The sequence below is a fragment of the Entelurus aequoreus genome, linkage group LG02, assembly GCF_033978785.1.
Source record: "Entelurus aequoreus isolate RoL-2023_Sb linkage group LG02, RoL_Eaeq_v1.1, whole genome shotgun sequence".
NCBI lineage: Eukaryota > Metazoa > Chordata > Actinopteri > Syngnathiformes > Syngnathidae > Entelurus > Entelurus aequoreus.
The window spans coordinates 24,935,809-24,959,530 of NC_084732.1; the positions used below are offsets into that span (position 1 = coordinate 24,935,809).

Consider the following 23,722-nt stretch of genomic DNA (forward strand, 5'->3'; position numbering starts at 1 on the left):
GTGTGTTTCTATTACAAGATATCTGACAATGGAGAGAAAGAAGAACGGCAGGAACTTTCGACATCCAGGAACTTTTGTGTGCTGAAGAACGCTGATTAGTGGAACTATCTTGCAATGTTTTTACTCGGCTGTAGTCTTCAAACTAGTATGTAGTTTAAAGGAGCCATACATATGAATTGCATGTCAAAACCTCATTAAATGGCCCTGATATGTCAAAAGGCATTAATTAATAAATCATGTTCTTTTCCAACACCTTTATAAGTGATAACAGTAGTTTAGCCGGGATATGCTCATTTCAAAATTAAATTTACAGCCCTGAAATCTTGTTATTGTTTTCATTTCGATGTCCCGCCCTCTACCGTTTGACCAATTAGAAAGTCCGTGAGTGTGTCACATCCAGGTTGCCAGTTACGCACCGCCATCTTCATCTGGCTACTGCCTCTGGTAAAGTTACTAAACATGTCACAACTTACTAAATCTAAGAGGCGTCGTTACGATTCTCAACTTATTCATGACAAAGCCAGGAACAAAACGAGGATTTGTATCAGGGATGCCTTTGAAAGATGGAGACGATTGAAGGCGGAGAAGATTTATTCATCTGACGCCAAACTTGATAATTTCCTCCTTGATAGGTAAGTAAGGCATTTACGTTTTCTTATTACTTGTAGTAAACGGAAATGGACATTTCTATATTGTCCACAGTCTATGATCTTTTCTAACAAAGCTAGTATGTTCATGCAACGAATGCTTAGCATGCTAGGTCAATGGGAGCATACGTACGGGGGAAATACAATTCCTGTTAGCCTGTATGTCGATGTGAATTCCAACTGACAGGGCAATATATATTTTCGACAAATACAACCTACCTGGATATGGGTAGTGTCAGTGCCTATTGTGTTCTCAATATGCTGACATGCTGAGGAAATGGGTTCCAACATTAGCACGGCTGTCGTGGCAATGTGAAACGTATGGGGAAAGCCAAATCACATGATAAAATAACTCCTCATTTGTGTTTGCATATTGTGGACTACATGTACCAAGTTATATGGCAATCTGAAACATTTGAAACAGTAGCCTAAAGTTATACCTTGGTAAAGTGTCTCCTCTTTAGTTTTGGGCGTACTTTAGGCTGCTAAGCATGCTCTACTTATTTTAACCAGTACAACCATTGCTAGCATTGGTTGTAGTTTGTTTTAGTCTTTGTTTTATGATAGTACTGCCAATAACCAAAAGTAGTTCCTACAGCGTAGGACTTGTCGCTTTCCATTTGAAGTTCCTTGGAGTAGCCCAGTTGATCTAGCTGTATTCGGCTGCGTATCTGGCAACCTCAGTCAGGGAAAGGGGGAGGCGACTACAGAATTTTGACCGAGATTGCAGTACCATTTCTGGCCAGATTCTTACATATGGCTCCTTTAATGTTGTTTAGTCATTTTTACACGTTTTATTTCAATACACAGAGCTACAGGAAGAGGAAAAACTATTTTAAATGTATTTACGGAACAATATAAAGTATTCAGCCGGACTTCTAAGCGGCGACTCTCGCTGCTCACCGGGACTCCGATACTTTGTAGTTTGAGGATATTTGTGCAATAGAGGAGGCATTAAACAAGTGTAATGAATCACATCAAATATTCACTATTTACTTTGTTACATGCTTTAAGGTAGTCAGTGACACATCATTGGTGTTATTAGTGTAACAGTTAAACTAAATGATTGTTGACGTCAGAGCGTTGGTGTAGCACTGAAGTCGTCGGTGTGTGGGAACCCTGGGAAAATAAGAATTAGTTTGGTGGTTTTTGTCATTTAAAAGAGTATTTCTAAACACTCTGCAGCTCGGACACTATTTTAGCCTCAGCCCGAGTGACCGAATGCTAATGCTAACTGGCTAACGCTAAATCTGATGTGTTTGTGTCGTCCCCGAGAGATGAAAACTTATATTTATCATTCATAATTATTTCCTGAGGAGACGACTTTCTGAATGTTGGACTTTGAGGTCAAAGCCTGACTTTTTATGTAAAACCTAATACACTTTGTTTTTGAATCCTTTCATTTGGCATCTTATTGCTTTGTGTACCATTTACTTACACTTTAGTTAAATAAATATGACCTATTATTATCATTTTATGTACAGTATAGGCCAAAAGTTTGGACACACCTTCTCATTCAATGTGTTTTCTTTATTTTCATGACTATTTATATTGTAGATTGTCTAACTGAAGGCATCAAAACTATGAATGAACACATGTGGAGTTATGTACTCAACAAAAAAAGGTGAAATAACTGAAAGCATGTTTTATATTCTAGTTTCTTCAAATTAGCCACCCTTTGCTCTGATTACTGCTTTGCACACTCTTGGCATTCTCACGATGAGCTTCGAGAGGTAGTCACCTGAAATGGTTTTCACTTCACAGGTGTCATAGTTTTGATGCCTTCAGTGACAATCTACAATGTAAATAGTCATGAAAATAGAGAAAACGCATTGAAATGACAAGGTGTGTCCAACCTTTTGGCCTATACTGTACATAAGTGGTCCCCAACCACCGGTCTGCGGCCCGGTACCGGTCCGCGGACCGATTGGTACCGGGCCGCACAAAAAAATTTAATTAAAAAAAAAAAAAAAAAGTTTTAATTGTTTTATTTTTTATTAAATCAACATAAAAAACTCAATATATACATTATATATCAATATAGATCAATACAGTGTGCAGGGATACAGTCCGTAAGCACACATAATTGTATTTCTTTATGAAAATTAAAAAATTAAAAATTAAAAAAAATAAAATAATCACCCCCCCCCCCCGGTCCGCAGCTACAAAAAGGTTGGGGACCACTGCTGTACATGATATCCGTGTAGAACTATACTAAACCACTCCTCCATACATTATCAGCCTGATTGGTATAAACTACCATGAACTATGAAATGCGGTAGAACACAAATCACACACTTCGAAAGGAACCTTAATTCCAGAATTTAAAGGTTTGAGGAACTTCATGTTCCTCTACTTTTGGTGATAAAGGACCTATTGTGTGTAATTGGTGTTTGTTATTGTGCCTTTTGAACGCTCTGTAAACTGACTTCACACCTGAAGTTCCTAACAAATACATTAAGCACTTGAATTATAATGAAAGAATTATGACAGCTAATACTACTATAATTGTGTTTTTTGTTCATATTTTTATTTTATTAAAATCAAAATCATAGATACTGCTACATGTATTACTCCAGTATGCGTGTGACACTGCATAGAATTCAGGTTTGAAGAAAATGGATGATAAAAAATAAGTAAAAAGCATACCAGCAATACAACCCTGAAGTATGTATTTATATGTGAGCACATTTAGCTGACAATTATATTAATTTGAGCTTTAATATGACAACAATGTATCCCAGGATGCTAAAGGGTTTTAGAAGAGTAATTACTGAGGCGGATGGACGAGATAAGATCATCTGATCGGATTAGGCAGGAGGCAGCAGTCAGAAGAAGCATGCAGGGGAAAAAAAGGAAGAGGAATACTTACCACCATCTTATTTTTGGACACCCAGCAATCGGCGGGGAAGTCCTGCAGCATTGGCACCAGGAACTGCAGGCAGCCATCCCAGTGACAGAGGAGCAGCATCATGCCGATGAGGTTGACAATTCTCACCATGGCACTGGCCAGGTCATAGGTCATGTGGAAGATCTGCAAGGGAAAGCAGGGAACGGGTTAGGGTCAGATGGCCTGACTGGTAAATCCCTGGAATAACATTAGATTGCAAAGAACACAGCGTTCCAGTACACTGAGTGTGGACTCTTCCAGAACATCATGATCATTTTAAATGGAGAATTATCTGACGTTACCACACAAAAGTGTCACACACCAACTAACTCAAGGTGTAGCAGGGTTGCGCGATATAGACGCTACAGGATATAAACGAGATCAATCTGGCCGACAAAGGGCGGCAATATATATCCTGATATAGACTTTAGGCCATATCACCCGTCCCTATGGTGTAGACAAGAAACACAATTTCCATTACTTAACCCTTGTGTGGTGTTCGGGTCTGTGGGACCCGTTTTCATTTTTTATTAAAAGAAAAATGATACATTGAATTAATTTTTCAAACTGAGACTCACTGACTTTGGCTCATTTTCTGTGAAGAACATATATCAGAATACATATTTAATGACCACACACCATACACCCCCCCCCCCCCCCTACATATAAGATGTCCGGGTCCACTGGACACGGGTTAATAGAAGTGTGGAAATTGATGTTCTGTGTACCACACGCACCCACCCACCCACCTACACGCACACACAAACACACACACACACACACACACACACACACACACACACACACACACACACACACACACACACACACACACACACACACACACACACACACACACACACACACACACACACACACACACACACACACACACAGCAGGCCTAGACAGGAGGAGGACAGAGTGTAGGTACACGGAACCTCAGAGGGTCAAATGTGCGAGAAAATGAGAGCAGACAGTGTTGACAAACAATGTTGCAACCTCGTGTGGGAACCGCAGGTGCAGAAACACAAAAGAAGAATCCCTGTGGGATGCAGAAACTGGCAGATCAATTTTCCTTGCAACGTACATATTGTTGTTACTCAGCCAGCGTTTGGGGGTCTGATGGACCCGTTGCATTTTGTGGCTTTTAATGCCTACCAATCAAACAATTTTATGTTAAGATACTGAACAGATGTTTATTGGGATAAGTTAAACATCTGTTCAGTATTTTATTGCACAAGGGTTCATTGATTTGAAAGCTAAAAATGGCGGCGCGTGTACATGCAGCGACCACTCTCTCTCCTGATAATGCGGTGTTTTCTTGTTTTACGTGTGTTTTTTCGTCTCGTGTGTGTAAGTGTTCGTCGCGTTTATCTGCCCCACGGCAAACATACAGCCGTGAGGGACTGCTCACCATAGGCAGCACCGGAGTTAAGGACTTAAACCCGGCGGACGTCGAGGTGCTACGAAGCCTCGGATTACTCCGGCGGCCCACCACAACACCGACCCCCACAGCTGCTCCGTGCCCGCAGAGGAGGCGCCGCAAGCGGTGTGCGAGAAGGCGGAAGCGCGGCAAGCGCGGAGGTATCCGAGCCAGGCTAGCGGCTAGCCCAAACAAGCCGGCTATTCCATCCATCCTCCTAGCCAACGTACGCTCCCTGGACAACAAACGGGACCACATACAGCTCATCCGATCCACACAGAAGACGGTGAGAGAGTGTTGTGCTTTTGTGTTCACCGAAACGTGGCTCCACGACGGCATCCCGGACTCCGCCATCCAGCTCGACCACCTAACATGCTATCGGGCAGACAGGGCCCTCACTGCAGGAGGTAAGACCCGCGGTGGCGGGGTCTGTGTTTACATCAGTGATGCATGGTGTAAGGACACTGTTGTTACACAGAAGCACTGCTCAGCCCTGGTGGAGTTCATGTTTTTAAAGTGTCGGCCTTTCCACCTACCGAGGGAGTTTGCAGCCATTCTACTAGCTGCTGTTTATATTCCCCCCTGCTCTAACAACAAGGACAGAGACAGGGCACTATCTGTACTGAACTGTGCCATCACCGAACACCAGACAGCCCATCCAGACGGCTTCCTCATCGTGGCTGGTGATTTCAACCAGGCTAACCTCAAGTCAGTGTGTCCACAGCTACATCAACACATTGACTTTCCTACAAGAGGTAAAAACACACTGGACATGGTCTTCACCACTCAGAGAGGAGCTTACAAGGCGTCACCCCTCCCCCACCTGGGTGCTTCTGACCACCTCACTGTCATGCTAATGCCAGCATACAGGCCGAGGGCTAAAGTCACCAGACCAGTTCAGAAGCAAGTGAGGGTGTGGCCAGTGGATGCCTCCTCTGCTCTGCAGGACTGTTTTGACACCACAGACTGGGTCATTTTTAAGCAGGCAGCCACCTACAACCACCACATCGACATACAGGAATATACAGAGACTGTCACTGCATACATCACTAAATGCATCGATGATGTCACAGAGACCAGGACCATCACGGTACGGGAAAATCAGAAACCATGGCTGACGGGGGAAGTCCATAGGTTGCTGAGAGCCCGGAACGCTGCCTTCAGAGCAGGAGATGAGGCTGGCCTGAGAACAGCCAGGGCCAACCTGAACCGTGGCATCAGAGATGCTAAGAGGCAGTACGGCAGCAGGATAGCCCACCGCTTCAGTGACAGCAGAGACACCAGGAGCCTGTGGCGGGGGATCCAGACCATCACGGACTATAAACCCCGACCACAGACCTGTGACAGTGACACCGCTCTGCTGAACAGCCTGAACGAGTTCTTTGGACGCTTTGAGGCACAAAACAGCACGCCTGCACGGAAGACTCCACCCCCTCCGGATGACCAGGTGCTGTCCCTGTCTTCGGCCAGCGTGAGGCGTTCCCTCTCCAGAGTCAACGCACGCAAAGCTGGAGGCCCGGACAACATACCTGGTCGTGTGCTGAGAGACTGTGCAGCGGAGCTCACAGATGTCTTCACGGACATCTTCAACACCTCCCTGAGCCAAGCTGCTGTTCCCACGTGCCTCAAAGCCTCCACCATCATCCCGGTTCCCAAGAAGGCTTCCCCATCCAGCTACAACGATTACCGTCCCGTTGCACTGACGCCCATCATCACGAAGTGCTTCGAACGGCTAGTCTTGCAGCACATCAAGTCCATCCTCCCCCCCACCCTGGACCCCTACCAGTTTGCATATCGGGCCAACAGATCGACCGATGATGCAATCTCCACAGCCCTCCACTCAGCTCTCACCCACCTGGACACTAAAGACTCCTACGCCAGGATGCTGTTCATAGACTTCAGTTCAGCATTTAACACCATCATCCCACAGCAGCTGATTCACAAACTGGACCGGCTGGGGCTGAACACGTCGCTGTGCAACTGGCTGCTGGACTTCCTGACTGGGAGACCACAGGCAGTCCGGGTCGGCAGGTACACATCCAGCACCATCATCATGAACACAGGGGCCCCTCAAGGATGTGTGCTGAGCCCCCTTCTCTTCACCCTGCTGACCCACGACTGCACGCCGAAGCACAGCACCAACCTCTTCGTCAAGTTTGCGGACGACACAACTGTGGTAGGTCTCATCCACAATAACGATGAGACCAGCTACAGAGACGAGGTGAGCCAACTGGCCACATGGTGCGGTGACAACAATCTCTCTCTCAATGTAGAGAAAACAAGGGAGATTGTTGTGGACTTCAGGAGAGCGCACACCCAGCACCCTCCTCTGACCATCAACGGTGTGGTGGTGGAGAGAGTGAGCAGCACCAAATTCCTGGGTGTGCACATCACAGATGACCTCTCCTGGAAGACCAACACTGCATCACTGGCCAAGAGGGCTCAACAGCGCCTCTACTTCCTCCGCAAACTGCGAAGAGCAAAAGCCTCAGCCTCCATCATGCTCTCCTTCTACCGGGGCGTCATCGAGAGCATCCTGACCAGCTGCATAACTGTGTGGTACGGAGGCTGCACGGCGTCCTGCCGCAGGACGCTGCAGCGCACAGTTAGGGCAGCTGAGAAGATCGTCGGTGCCCCCCTCCCCTCCCTCCAGGACATTTACAACACACGCCTGTCACGCAAAGCACTCCGCGTGGCAGGCGACATCACACACCCCTCACACGGCTTCTTCAGACTGCTGCCATCCGGCAGACGACTGAGAAGCCTCCGAGCTCGAAGCTGTAGGCTGAGAGACAGCTTCATCCATCAGGCTGTCAGGAAGCTGAACTCTCTCCCGGCCCCCCCCCCCCCTTCTCACTCTGCCCTGCAATCTGATCTGAACTGAACTGTGAACTGAGACACTACACCCCACCCCCCCCCCCCACTCACCACACACACACACACACACACACACACACACACACACACACACACACACACACACACACACACACACACACACACGCACACCATCTATCACTTAGCCACTTTACTCCGGACTCAAAATGCTGCTAACTGTTTTAACTGTTTACACTGTTTACATTGCACTTTGCACTCCCATCTGAATACTTAGATAGATATTATAGATATTCTGGTAATATCTTCTTCCCCTGTATATTTTTCCCCCCCCTCATGCGACTGTTTAAATTGTTGTCTTTTTTATTTTTATTTTACACTTTATATTTATAGACACCGTGGATGTGAGAGGAACGCAATTTCGTCCACCTGTATGTCCTGTACAAACAGTTGTTTGACAATAAAGCTGACTTTGACTTTTTGACTTTGACTTTGAATTAAAAATGTTTCCTGGAAACCGTTGGTGTTCGACTTCCAAGGGTTCGCTGTAGGTGTTGAGATGGCGCTATGGCCCGTTGGTCGGAGGGCACAATAACCGCCCAGCCTTCAACGCTGGCATCCAACACTACGCCACTGTGCTTTGTGCTTTTGGAATTACACTCTGCGATACTCTTTGAATCCTCTAGGAGTCCAAAGTCTTCTACACGGTGGCCGCAGACGAGCAGGTGGATGCAGATGCTCCCGGAAAGGTCCACAAGGGATGCTCTCCGCTCAAGACCGCCGCCGCGGCTTTGCTGAATCACTCTTATCGTCAGCCACTCAGCCAAATACAATAATGGCGAGCACGGCGGAGGTAACGGCGCTCCTGGGGTGAGAGCGTTCACAGGAAGGGTTTGTTAATCCTAATGATAAATATACTCGCAAAGGCACTGCAGGACTTGCGGGCTGGTGTAGATTTTAATGGCCCCGACCGTTCAAAGCCTCTTAATCCCACAGAAGACCACAGCTAACTGCTCCACGCCTTATTAAAATCCGCTGAGGGCCTTTTAAGGGCTCGTGAGTGAAACCAGACATTTCTTCTTTGTTGTTTAGCTGTGGGTAAAAAAAAAATGACGGTAACATCAAGCCCTTTATTATGTTCATTTTGGCCCATAAATAAACACTTTGCCAAGCTACTGTAGCTTTTGTTGATTACAAAACATATTACAATATTTAATATGTTGGTGCAACTCCACACAAATGCCATTTTACGTCTCATCAAAACAGTGCCCTAATCCTCACCAGAGAAAAATACCGTGGACTAATGTTATTCTCTTGTGGGAAAAATTATCGATTCTCCGATGCGAAACGATGAGAACGTGAACGATTCTGATTTGGTGGGCAAATGTCAAAATATCGATTATTTATTTATTTATATATATATAATATAAAAATGTTCACAGGCTCTTGGCATTCTCTCGATGAGCTTCAAGAGGTAGTCACCTGAAATGGTTTGTGTGTTTGAAGCTCATCGAGAGAATGCAACGAGTGTGTAAAGCAGTAATCAGAGAAAAGGGTGGCTATTTTGAAGAAACTAGAATATAAAACATGTTGTCAGTTATTTCACCTTTTTTGTTAAGTACATAACTCCACATGTGTTCATTCATAGTTTTGATGCCTTCAGTGACAATCTACAATTAAATGGTCATGAAAATAAAGAAAACGCATTGAATGAGAAGGTGTGTCCAAACTGTTGGCCTGTACTGTATATATATATATATATATTATATATATATATATATACAGGTACATATATATATATATATATATATATATATATATATATATATATATATATATATATATATATATATATATATATATATATATATATATATATATACATACACATATATGTATGTATAAATATACATATACATATATACACATATATACATATACATATATATATATATATATATATATATATATATATATATATATTTATACATACACATATATGTATGTATAAATATACATATACATCTATACACATATATGCATATGCTATATATATACACATATATACACATATATATATATATATATATATATATATATATATATATATATATATATATATATATATATATATATATATATATATATATATATATATATATATATATATATATATATATATATATATATATATATTAGGGGTGTGTGAAAAAAATCGATTCGAATCGTTGTGCGATTCTCATTTTAAAAAAATAGATTGTTTTATTGTATTTATTTATTTTTTTTATTTTTTTATTTAATCAATCCAACAAAACAATACACAGCAATACCATAACAATGCAATCCAATTCCAAAACCAAACCCGACCTAGCAACACTCAGAACTGCAATAAACAGAGCAATTGAGAGGAGACACAAACACGACACAGAACAAACTAAAAGTAGTGAAACAAAAAAGAATACTATCAACAACAGTATCAATATTAGTTACAATTTCAACATAGCAGTGATTAAAAATCCCTCATTGACATTATCATTAGACATTTATAAAAATTTAAAAAAATTAACAATAGTGTCACAGTGGCTTACACTTGCATCGCATCTCATAAGCTTGACAACACACTGTGTCCAATATTTTCACAAAGATAAAATACCGTAAGTCATATTTTTGGTTCATTTAGTAGTTAAAACAAATTTACATTACTGCAATCAGTTGATAAAGCATTGTCCTTTACAATTATAAAAGCTTTTTACAAAAATCTACTACTCTGCTTGCAGGTCAGCAGACTGGGGTAGATCCTGCTAAAATCCTATGTATTGAATGGAATCGTTTTGAATCGGGAAAAAAAATCGTTTTTGAATCGAGAATCGTGTTGAATTGAAAAAAAAATCGATTTTGAATCGAATCGTGACCCCAAGAATCGATATTGAATCGAATCGTGGGACACCCAAAGATTCACGGCCCTAATACACACACACATACATACATATATATATATACATATATATATATATATATATATATATATATATATATATATATATATATATATATATATATATATATATATATATATATATATATATATATATATATATATATATATATGTATATATATATATATATATATATAGATGGCCCCTTTGCCGCACTTTGGGCTCCCCTGCTGTAGAAGCTAAGTGTTTATGGCCACTATAGTCTTAGTAACGTAGTATATTTGTTACATAGTCACATAGTTGTATTACATCAGCGCCGGACTTAATAAAATCAGCTGTTCACCTGGCAGGTTTTTCGTGTTTGATTAAGAGGGGATAAACAGGGAAGTCCTTTTTTAGCTGCCGCCTTGTTTTTATCATATGTTATTGCCTTTGCACATGTCAATGTTTATTTTAGTATTCACGATAAATCAGCCCAAAATCCAGACTTTGGAGCAATGTTCACAGACTCTAGTATTTGGCTTGTGAGCTTCCCGTCGCAGGTGATGGTCGTGGTTGAGAGAAGAGTTGTGTGAAGTGAATTATATTTATATAGCGCTTTTCTCTAGTGACTCAAAGCACTTTAAATAGTGAAACCCAATATCTAAGTTACATTTAAACCAGTGTGGGTGGCACTGGGAGCAGGTGGGTAAAGTGTCTTGCCCAAGGACACAACGGCAGTGACTAGGATGGCGAAAGCGGGAATCGAACCTGGAACCCTCAAGTTGCTGGCACGGCCACTCTACCAATCGAGCTATGCCGTTGTTTTTGTTGGATGCTAGAAAATGTCTGATGCGTTGCAGCAGTCAGCATTAATGCATTGTTGCAGCGCTATGATTTGTGTGCACGTCATGCCATGCGTGTTTGCGAGACGAGTCTGGCCGCAGGATGAGAGGCTAAATTGAGAGAGCCGAGGCGTGCAAGCGTGTTCAGGGTTTAAAATGTGTGCCTGTTGGCAAGTCTTTTGGTCATTCTATGGGTGAGGGTGTCACTGATATCATATTAAACATTTTTTTGCTAATAGTTTACCGACCGGTAGGGTCCCAAATATCGACTGATAGATCACGATCGACAGGTTCGCGACCCCTGATCACTTTGTTAAAGTTTCACACTCTATTAAATCAGAGCATAGATGAATTAGCTATCTTTAATGATGTAGCTCTATATAATGCAACACTGCAATTATTCTCAAGCTGTTGGTAAAGATTGCAATTTTTGACATGCCGTCACAATAATATATATATATATATATATATATATATATATATATATATATATATATATATATATATATATATATATCATACAGTATATATATATAAATATATATATATATATATATATATATATATATATATATATATATATATATATATATATATATATATATATATATATATATATATATATATATATATATGTGTGTGCATCAAGCAGAACGTCAGCAATGGTAGAGGAAAGCACAACAATATATCGTCTGTGAAGGGACTGTTAGCACCTCAGCTAAAACAAAATGGTTAACTTTTGCAGTGCTTTTGCAGCTGTCAGAATTGAGCAAACAGATAATAACATCTACAGTACGACTTCTGTAGCTGCACAGAGTTGTAAAAACTGAGAGTGCAGACAGAGCAATTGTCTAAAAAGAAACCCTCAAACAGAATTTGGTTGTGAATAATGTGGATAACATTCAAATTTGCTCGGTTCATTTTGTATCTGGTATGTATAATATATTTGTACCTGTTTTTTTTGTACTTTTTTGAAAACATAAATAAACAAGAAGTAGTTTTTATTTACCGGTAAGCATGACAAGATGACATTCACAAATCTTCCTTGTTTTCCTCACCCCACCATGAACACTAAAAAAACAACCTTCGTCAGTTGCTGTATAGCCTTGGAAAAAAGATTAGGCACGAGAAGCTGACCTGAAATTATTGGAATAAATAATAGCAATAATATATGAGAATTATGTTGTTTTTTTAAGAGTTTTACTGCTGTGAGTACACTATTACCACAGAGAAACTAGCATGTGCTTACTGTACGTAATAATAGTATGACTTTCACTAGTAAAACATCTCATATTGATCTCCTTTGGCAATTTGCAGTACATAACACTCCTTAGAGGCGTTTAAGTTGATCTTTGTATAATCGTGCAAGTTTTTTGTGGCGTTTCAGCATCTTTTGACACAGACTTAACCCAGATTTTTGACTTTTACATTATCATTCCCTTCACTTTCACCGCAATGTTTACAAACGCTTCCCTCCACATCCACGTCCTAAACACTTCAAGCATGCCTTAAATTGATGGTTCTGGAGTCACAATTGTTGAACTTGCACTTACCCAGCTTATGCATTTGGCTTTACTGTGGGCTTCCGTTAAGTTTTCTTTGGTGCTACGCTAAGGCGCAACAACACGCCGCTGCACGCACAGCACACTAGCAGGTGGTGCGCGATGAATACTGACCGGGCAACACAGGTAGCCTACTTTGATTCAGTTTTAAAGTTTTAGCGGTACAAAATGGATGGATGGATAGTTACGCTAGAGCATCCTCAAAAATGGAAGCATTTAAATGCAAGACTGAAGTTTAGGCATTATTAAATAAAAGTAACGTTAATCGATTTTTTTTGTATTTATTTATTTTATTTTATTTTTTATAATGTCCTGCCCAGCTTCTCGGGCAAATCATATAGCAGATGTAGATGCCCATATCGGCTGTTCAGATTTACTTTACAAAAGAGAAGTGTAGGATACTTCTCTTGTTGCCTTATTTGTATTTTGACTTTATTAAATGTATTTATATTATCATTTGGTGCAGCCGGGCCGGAGCAGGAGGGGATAGAAAGAGAGAAAAAGGAAGACAGAGGGGGGAATTGTGGGGACAAGAGGGGGATTAGACAGAGAGACAAAAACAACAACAGCAAACACAACAACAACAACAACAACAACAACAACAACAACAACAACAACAACAGAGCAACATCAGCAAATACGACATGTACAAATATGAGGGTAAAAGTAATAGCAAATAAGCAGTTAGCGAAAATAAAAAATAATACAAAAATGACAATGAGCATTATTACACTAAAAATGGAGCAATATGAATACCAATAGAAATAGTGCTATTGATAATAAACAATACCAATACTTTACCTTTATTATCAACAATACAATTGTTCAAATGCAACAATACATACAGTATACGTAATGATAACTTGAGATACGAAAGAATGCAGAAAAATGGAGGGGAAGAAAGAGAAGCAACCTACATTAACCTTGTAGATTGTTATAGTAACAATAGGTTAAGCTTTGTCAGTGTGCCATGTGTTATACCCAGTTTACCCTAGGGTAACAACGTTAATATATGTTTGATGAAATGTAATTATGTGCATGAGTGTATGTGTGCATATGTACTTGTATATGTACAGTATGTGTATGTGTGTGTTTGTACAGTGAATGTATATGTGTAGTATGTGTATGTGTGTGTTTGTACAGTGAGTGTATATGTACAGTATGTGTATATGTATGTTTTTACAGTGAATGTATATGTACAGTATGTGTATACAGTATGTTTGTATAATGAATGTGCGTGTGGATGTACGAACTTTGAGTGTGTAAATATGTACTGTATTTATTTGTATATGTATGTGAGAGCGTAGGTACCTATGTATGTGTGTATGTATGTGTGTGAGTATATGTGAATTTGCATGTACAATACATTTGACTCCCAGTGTGTGCGGGAGCCAGAGTACGGCCCCAGCCTCCCCGAGAGCCCATCCCACAAACAGTAGGTGCGGTGCCCAGGGAACCAGGGGCCACCGCCCCCACGCAGCCAAGCCGGACAGCGACAGGAACCCCAGAGCCTGGCCCACCGTGCCGCCCACAAGGGCCAGCAGCAGGCCGCAGACAGACGCACCCGGCAGAGGACAAGGCACGAGAAAAGCAGGGGGCAGTCAGACCTCAAGCTAGCGAGAGACCACACCCCACACGGACAGAAAGGCGGGACGCCCCGCCCGAGGGGCCCGGAGACCCCCCGCAACCGGACGGGAAGACCGCCCCCGCCCCACCGGCAACCGGGCCCCCACGAGCCCCCCCCCCCCCCCGGAGAGCGCTGCGAGGCCAGCCCACGGCCACCCCACCCAATCGATTTTTAAGACCCTCCAAAATTGTTTTTAATACCTTTTATGAGATTTTAGAAGAATTTTAGACATTATAAGGCCTTAAATTCAAATGTATGTATTTAAGACGTTTTAAGACAGGCGTCCCCAAACTACAGATCCGGCCCGCCAGCATCTAAAATCTGGCCCGTGAGAAGTCCAAAGTTAAACAAAAATGTATATATATATATATATTTATTTTTTAAATATAATTTTTTCAAATCTGTCCTTTCTAATCCATTTACTACCGCTTGTTACTCTCGGTGTTTCCTAGCAGCTCAGAAAAATCATATTGTCTAAAAATGCATTTTCCCATCGATAATGTAACATCATATATATATATATATATATATATACACAGTATATATATATGTATGTGTGTGTGTACATGTATATATATATATATATATATATATATATATATATATATATATATATATATATATATATATATATATATATATATATATATATACACAGCCCGGCCCCCGGGCACATTTTTTTAACCCAATGCGGCCCCTGAGTCAAAAAGTAGGGGGACCCCTGTTTTAAAACATCACGGATACCCTGTGGATGCATTCTTCTTCAGATCAAGTTCAACTAAAGATTATTTTTTGGTGTGCTTTGTTTTCGTCATTTTGGTGTACCTCAAAGGGGGGTTTTAAGAAAGAAGAAAATGAAGGCACTTCTAGCACTTGTAAGAAATCATCAACTGTTAAAAGAAAACACCTTGGTCATTCATGCAGAATGTTGTGTTTTATTGTTTGGCACGACTTTACAAAAGAAGTACCCTCATAACACATTTATATAGCTTTTTAAGAATCAGGTAAAAAAAACATGTTAAAAATTCCATACCAGTATATTAAATGTGTTAAACCTCTGATCTTGCAGTTTTAAGTGGCATAAGGAAGCATTACAGTAAAGTACACCACATTATTTTATAATTGTAAATTATAATAATTACATTTTGTTCACAAAAAGGGAAGTTGAGCATTGTAGTTAAATTTGCTGTTTTATTTATTCATTATGTGTAAAGGAGGTGCTTATTATTAGCTTAAGGGAGCAGCTCTACACTGTGTAAGGAGACACATAATTAGCATAATGATAGCCACTTGTCAGCCCCCAGTAAATATAGTGTCAGCCAGAGGGGATCGGACAGCATTAAAAGGCATTAATCGGCTATGGTGATCAGTGATCACATACCTTTTCACGAAAATTGTTCAATACCAATTGGTGGCTGATCGATCGGTACAACCATAATTATAACCCATTTATAAACATAGGAGCAACCTTATTGTAAAATGAAACCTATTGTTTTCACATTGTATTACTTCTTCATACGCTTGCATGATTGTCAAGAATGTTAAATTGCTATATAATCACACGAAAGAAAGCTACGGCGAAAATGTCACCTTGGTACAGATTTGATTACAAAACCCAAAACCAGTGAAGTTGGCGCGTTGTGTAAATCATAAATAAAAACCGAAAACAATGATTTGCAAATACTTTTCAACCTCTATTCAATTGAATAGACTGCAAAGACAAGATACTTAACGTTCGAACTGGAAAACGTTGTTATTTTTTGCAAATATTAGCTCATTTGGAATTTGATGCCTGTAACATGTTTCAAAAAAAGTTGGCACGAGTGGCAAAAAGACTCAGAAAGTTAAGGAATGCTCATCAAACACTTATTTGGAACATCCCACAGGTGAACAGGCACATTGGGAACAGGTGGGTGCCATGATTGGGTATAAAAGCAGCTTCCATTAAATGCTCAGTCATTCACAAACAAGGATGGGGCGAGGGTCACCACTTTGTGAACAAATGCGTGAGCAAATTGTCGAACAGTTTAAGAACAACATTTCTCAACCAGCTATTGCAAGGAATTTAGGGATTTCACCATCTACGGTCCGTATTATACTCAAAAGGTTCAGAGAATCTGGAGAAAACCGAAACCAACATTGAATGCCTGTGACTTTCGATCCCTCAGGCGGTACTGCATCAACAAGCGACATCAGCGAATAAAGGATATCACCACATGGGCTCAGAAACACTTCAGAAAACCACTGTCAGTAACTACAGTTTGTCGCTACATCTGTAAATGCAAGTTAAAACTTTACAATGCAAAGCGAAAGCCATTTATCAACAACACCCAGAACGCTGACGACTTCGCTGGGCCCGAGCTCATCTAAGTTGGACTGATGCAAAATGGAAAAGTCCACATTTCAAATTGTTTTTGGAAACTGTGGACGTTGTGTCCTCCGGAACAAAGAGGAAAAGAACCATCCGGATTGTTATAGGCGCAGAGTTGAAAAGCCAGCATCTGTGATGGTATGGGGGTGTATCAGTGCCCAAGACATGGGTAACTTACACATCTGTGAAGGCGCCATTAATGCTGAAAGGTACATACAGGTTTTGGAGCAACATATGTTGCCATCCAAGCAACGTTACCATGGACGCCCCTGCTTATTTCAGCAAGACAACGCCAAGCCACGTGTTACAACAGCGTGGCTTCATAGTAAAAAAGTGTGGGTACTAGACTGGCCTGCCTGTAGTCCAGACCTGTCTCCACTTGAAAATGTGTGGCGCATTATGAAGCCTAAAATACCACAGCAGAGACTCTGGACTGTTGAACAACTTAAGCTGTACATCAAGCAAGAATGGGAAATAATTCCACCCAAATGTTTACTGAGTGTTGTTAAAAGGAAAGGCCATGTAACACAGTGGTAAAAATGCCCCTGTGACAACTTTTGAATTCTAAGTTAATAATTATTTGCAAAAAAATATATATATTTTCTCAGTTCGAACATTAAATATCTTGTCTTTGCAGTTTATTCAATTGAATATAAGTTGAAAAGGATTTGCAAATCATTGTATTTTGTTTTTATTTACGAATTACACAACGTGCCAACTTCACCGGTTTTAGGTTTTGTATTTTCTCTGGGAATAATTGTTTCTCAATCCAAACTAATCAACCTTGGAGTTTCCAGTGTTTTACCACAAGCCATTGTTGTCTCGTAGTTGATTTGTTGTCCTCTTTCCTCCTTTAAAACACAAATCAAATAAGAACAACTATGTATTCATAGTAGGCTACATTTTCATTTGGAAATGGCCACTAATTGATTTTAATGAGTTTTGTTCTTTGCGGCGCCGCAACGGATATGAACAATATAATGGAATCAAGTGCAGCACAAGCGCGTGTTTATTTGCCTGCTTGTTGATTCCGGCCCAATGCGTGTTTATCCGTGTGCGTGCTAAGAAGGATGCTGCCAGGGACCAGCGTCGTGCCTCCCTGGGACGGTGCGAGAGCGGCTGCACCTTCAAATCACATCACTTTAACTCTATCAGCGGCGCTGGCGTGGAGGTACGCCCGGGAAAATGTGCCTGGGTGCGAATCAAGAGGCAGCTTCTTCTCAAGAGTGGATGACAGATTCACTCTGTCCGCATGTAAACAACACAACCCCCCCTCCCTTCCTCTTGTCCATTTCCTTCCTACAAATGTTTTGCCTTCGGCACTTTTTCGTTTACCTTCTTTTATTCACTCTGCTCTCTCGCTCTTGTTTTTTTAAAGAGTAAACTTCCTTTAAATGTGGAATAAAAAAAAAATCAGTCTGTGTTATGTTTAGATTCCTGTCTTCCATTACATCAGGGGTGTCAAACTCATTTTAGATCGGGGGCCACATGGAGGAAAATCTACTCCCAAGTGGGGCCGGACTGGTAAAATCCTGGCACGATAACTTAAAAATAAAGACAACTTCAGATCGTCTTCTTTGTTTAAAAATAGAACAAGCACATTCTGAAAATGTACAAATCATAATGTTTTTGTTTTATTTTTTTATACTTACATGTTGCGGTTAATAGTATTCTATCTGTATTTGTCATTATTTATACTGAATAAATGATGTGATAATGTTCCTTAGTCAACTCATTCATGTTAATTTTCAATCTATCGAGATAAAAAAATAATATCAAAATCAAATTACAGGATGTTATTCATGTAGTTTGATCATTTTCCTCTACTGGTGCACTAACATCATGTGCTTTGTTTTTTTTTTTAAATATGTAGCATCATCTACAAAGATACATAGAATTGCTATTGCGACATCTAGTGGACACATTTAAAACAGCAGTTTCTTTCATTCAAAAAGTTTCGGCTCAATTTTGTACTTAGCAAAATCTTCCCGCGGGCCGGATAAAACCCGTTCGCGGGCCGGATCTGGCCCGCGGGCCTTACATTTGACACCATTGCATTACATTAAAGCAGGGGTCGGCAACCCAAAATGTTCTAAGAGCCATATTGGACCAAAAATACACAACAATAATCTGTCTGGAGCCACAAAAAATTAAAAGCCTTATATAAGTGTTATAATGCAGGCAACACATTTGTACATTTGTTTACATGTACAACTTTCTCTGATGCTGCCACAGAAAGACGTGTTTTTATTCTACACATTTTTGCAACATTGAAAATCATTAGTAAAACGATGGATGAGATAACTTCTGGAAATTACTGATTTTAACAACAATAAATAAAATGGGTAAATAAAGGTATTGTGGCCAAAATGATCAACAAAGCTCACCTTTGTGCATTCACGCACAGCACAAAACGTTTGGTGGACAAAATGAGACAAAGAAGGAGTGGCATAAAACACGTCTTTCTGTGGCAGCGTCGGAGAAAGTTGCATATGTAAACAAACTACGATGAGTTCAAGGGTCGCTGAAATTAGTAGGACAAAACGGCGCTTGCCAAACACTCTCCTCAGTGAAGCCTGTGTAACATAAACAGTGGGATTTCTAACAATTAGGAAGGTTTGTGTCATGTTTGTCCTCCTACAGAAAATATACTAAAACAAAAAATACATTTTTTCATTTTCACATATCTATGAAAGAGGTCCAGGGAGCCACTAGGGCGGCGCTAAAGAGCCGCGGGTTGCTGACTCACGCAAAAAAGTGTTAAATTCACTCTGTGGCAATTTAATAAATAATGAGGTAGCCCTTTCCGTCTCGTCACAGCGCCCTTGATATATTTTTTCATTTGTAAAATCATATTTCCAGATAGGAAATTATTTCTATTAAATACGGGTAAAAAATAAAATAAAAAATAAAAAAGCTAAGTAATGAGCCAATTGCTAGTACATTAAGAGCTTTAAAGAGAGACAGTGCATACACACACAGAGTACGAGCCTATTGTTTACACTGTGAAATATCCTTTTTATGAGTGTCTGACAGAAATTCCATTCTAGAGGTACATGTGTCCTCAGGCTGTCTGCAAGAAGGAGCTTGTATAAAGTTAAACAATAAAATCACAGCAGCTTAGCCAGTGGGGGGAAAAAAATCAGAAAACTGCTTTCTATGGAGAGGTTTTTGAAAGCAACAGTGTGTGTGTACGGTGTGATTGTACTGTTACATGTCTACTGCACAATCTCTGCTCCAAAAGTGCAATTTTTTTTTATTTTAGTACAATTTATATTTCTAATGGTGGAATACTATATACAAAGTAAACTTGTTAACATTTAATGGGAGTCAGTGTTGTATTAAATGCTACATGATTTACGGTTGCCACTCTTACTTACTCTTACTTTACCATGAATTGATTTACGTGGACCCCGACTTAAACAAGTTGAAAAACATATTCGGGTTTTACCATTTAGTGGTCAATTGTACGGAATATGTACTGAACTGTAAAATCTACTAATAAAAGTTTCAATCAATCAATCAATCAATCAATCTTTAAGTTAGCATACTTGTGAGAACGTTAGCATGCTAGCTTTTTTTTTTTGCTATTGTCTCTTATATTAGCATGTTAACGTTTTATGCTAGCTTTTTGGCTACTTTCTATGTCTACACCAACAAATACCGTATTTTGGTATTTTTTCTTACCCAGTCATGTGCCTGCTTCTTAACATTAGCATGCTTGTATGCTAACATTAGCATGGCAACGTTCCCAGCTAATATTAGACTTGTTTTGTCTAATTGCGCAGCCATTCACCTTACAGTCATGTTACTTGGAATGTGACACATGCTAACTGTTAGCTAACATTTTTTTGCAAATGTTACGCTTTTTTGTCTAATTCCGCAGCCGTACACATATTACAGTCATATTACTTGGTATTTGAAACATGCTAACTGTATGCATGTGTACGTTAGAATGCTAAAAATAAAGTGCTAGCTGTTTAAGCTATTTTTGCGACCGTTTACCTTAGAGTCATTTAACTTGGTATGTGACACTTCTTAACTGTTAGTGTGCTAACTTTAGTATAATAGCATGCTAGCATTAAAGTGCTAACTTTCTAGCTAACTTTGTTTTTTTTCTAAAATTACACAACCATACACCTTACAGTCATATAACTTGGTATGTGACACATGCTAACCGTAAGCATGTTTATGTTAGCGTGCTAACATTAAAGTGCTAGCTTTTTGAGCTAATTTTGCTACCGTTTACCTTAGAATCCTATAACTTGGGATGTGACAGCAGTTAACTTGTTAACATTTAATGGGAGTCAGTGTACAGCTTGCATACTTTAGCAGTTACGGTTGTCCTGATACTAATCGTTTGATACTTTTCAATACTTTAATATTTTTCAAAATTAAGGGCACCGCAAACAAATGTCATTATAGGTGTCATTCTAACAGACAATCTTTACAATACTTTAAACATATGTTTCTTACTGCAATTAAAGAACAATTTTAGAAGATTAAAATTCAAATTAAAAAGTACTAAATATATTATATACATATACACATTATATACACATAGATATATTGGCCTATAAATGATTTCCGATAAAGCATATTATTGTCAACATTATTTTGATACTAAATTAACCACTGATGTAAAGATAATACATGATAATAATGCAAGTATACCCTTTCAAATGAGATAAACTTGCATTTATCATATATCTTAACATTCTAATTGTAATGTAAGCTTTAAAATATCCAAGTTTAATTAAAAAATGTAAAAATATACTGTATACTTTTACAGCAAATTTTTGCTGTTGAATAAAAATCACAACCAAAAGCATTACAATAGGTTCTATCTCTGTTTACACAACAACAACAATAAATAAAATGGGTAAATAAAGGTATTGTGGCCAAAATGATCAAGGTTACCATTATTATTGTGGTATTGTTGAATGCGCTCAAGAAGCACTTATACACACACTACAATATTTTAACCTAGTTGTATTTTATTTTTTAATAACTCAAATGAATAAAGTTAAAGTACCAATGATTGTCACACACACACACTAGGTGTGGCGAAATTATTCTCTGCATTTGACCCATCACCCTTGATCACCCCCTGTGAGGTGAGGGGAGCAGTGAGCAGCAGCGGTGGCCGCGCCCGGGAATCATTTTTGGTGATTTAACCCCCAAATTCCAACCCTTGATGCTGAGTGCCAAGCAGGGAGGTAATGGGTCCCATTTTTACAGTCTTTGGTATGACGCGGCCGGGGTTTGAACTCATGACCTACCGATTTCAGGGCCGACCCACCATCAAGTAGCCACACAATATACTTTTTTGGCAGAGAAAATATTAAATATTGTTCTGACTTCATAAGAGCAGGAGCCATATTTGTCTTTGTGTTTTAATATGTTTATTTAGTTTTTCTATTTGAATGTATAAACGTTATGCACACATACACTCATGCACATAATCACGTTTCATCAAACATATATTAATGTTGTTGCCCTAGGGTAAACTGGGTATAACACATGGCACTCTGGCAAAGCTTAACCTATTGTTACTATAACAATCTACAAGGTTAATGTAGGTTGCTTCTCTTTCTTCCCCTCCATTTTTCTGCATTCTTTCATATCTCAAGTTATCATTACGTATATGTATTGTTGCATTTGAACAACTGTATTGTTGATAATAAAGGTAAAGTATTGGTATTGTTCATTATCAATAGCGCTATTTCTATTGGTACTTGTATTGCTCCATTTTTAGTGTAATAATGCTCATTGTCATCTCTGTATTATTTTTTATTTTCGCTAACTGCTTATTTGCTATTACTTTTACTATCATATGTGTACATGTCGTATTTGCTGATGTTGCTCTATTGTTGTTGTTGTTGTTGTTGTTGTTGTTTGCTGCTGTTGTTGTTTTTGTCTCTCTGTCTAATCCCCCTCTTGTCCCCACAATCCCCCCCTCTGTCTTCCTTTTTTTCTCTTTCTATCCCCTCCTGCTCCGGCCCGGCTGCACCAAATGATAATATAAATACATTTAATAAAGTCAAATACAAATAAGGCAACAAGAGAAGTATCCTACACTTCTCTTTTGTAAAGTAAATCTGAACAGCCGATATGGGCATCTACATCAACTATATGATTTGCCTGAGAAGCTGGACAGGACAAAAAAAACAAACAAACAAAAAAAAAGAATGTATAAACGTTTTAAAATGTTTAGTTTAATAAATACGGATCGGGTGATTAGTTATTTTCACTTCCGGTTTATGTGGCATCACGCGAGGTCACTTCCTGTTGAACGGACGTCCGCCTGTCGAGTTTACAGCGATCACTTTGTGCAAAGACAGCACACCCTTCATTTTAAATGTGAATATCTCAGTTAAGAAAGTAATGTGTTTACATAAGTTTGGATTGGGTTATGATGTTTCTTCATGGGAGAAGACAGTGTTGCTTGTTTCCTTGTTAGCATTTAAGCTATCTAGCAATATAACGCTCGTCCCTCCATAAGTTTATCAAAGTGCAGTTATTGTTTTTATTTAGTATGGTAATACTAACCGTCAGAGGAGTTTTACAGCGGTTATGATTACTGCTGTTTAAGTGCCTGTAGTA

General features: G+C 39.6%; 1 protein-coding gene across 1 annotated transcript in view; it reads right to left on the minus strand.

Moving 5' to 3' along the window:
- The window catches only part of hcn4 (hyperpolarization activated cyclic nucleotide-gated potassium channel 4), a 306,960-nt gene that overhangs the window by 121,043 nt on the left and 162,195 nt on the right, over window positions 1-23,722 (minus strand). Inside the window, exon 3 of the mRNA XM_062067018.1 lies at window positions 3,520-3,681. Coding sequence (XP_061923002.1) covers window positions 3,520-3,681 — 162 coding nt within the window. The remainder of the gene's footprint in view (window positions 1-3,519; window positions 3,682-23,722) is intronic.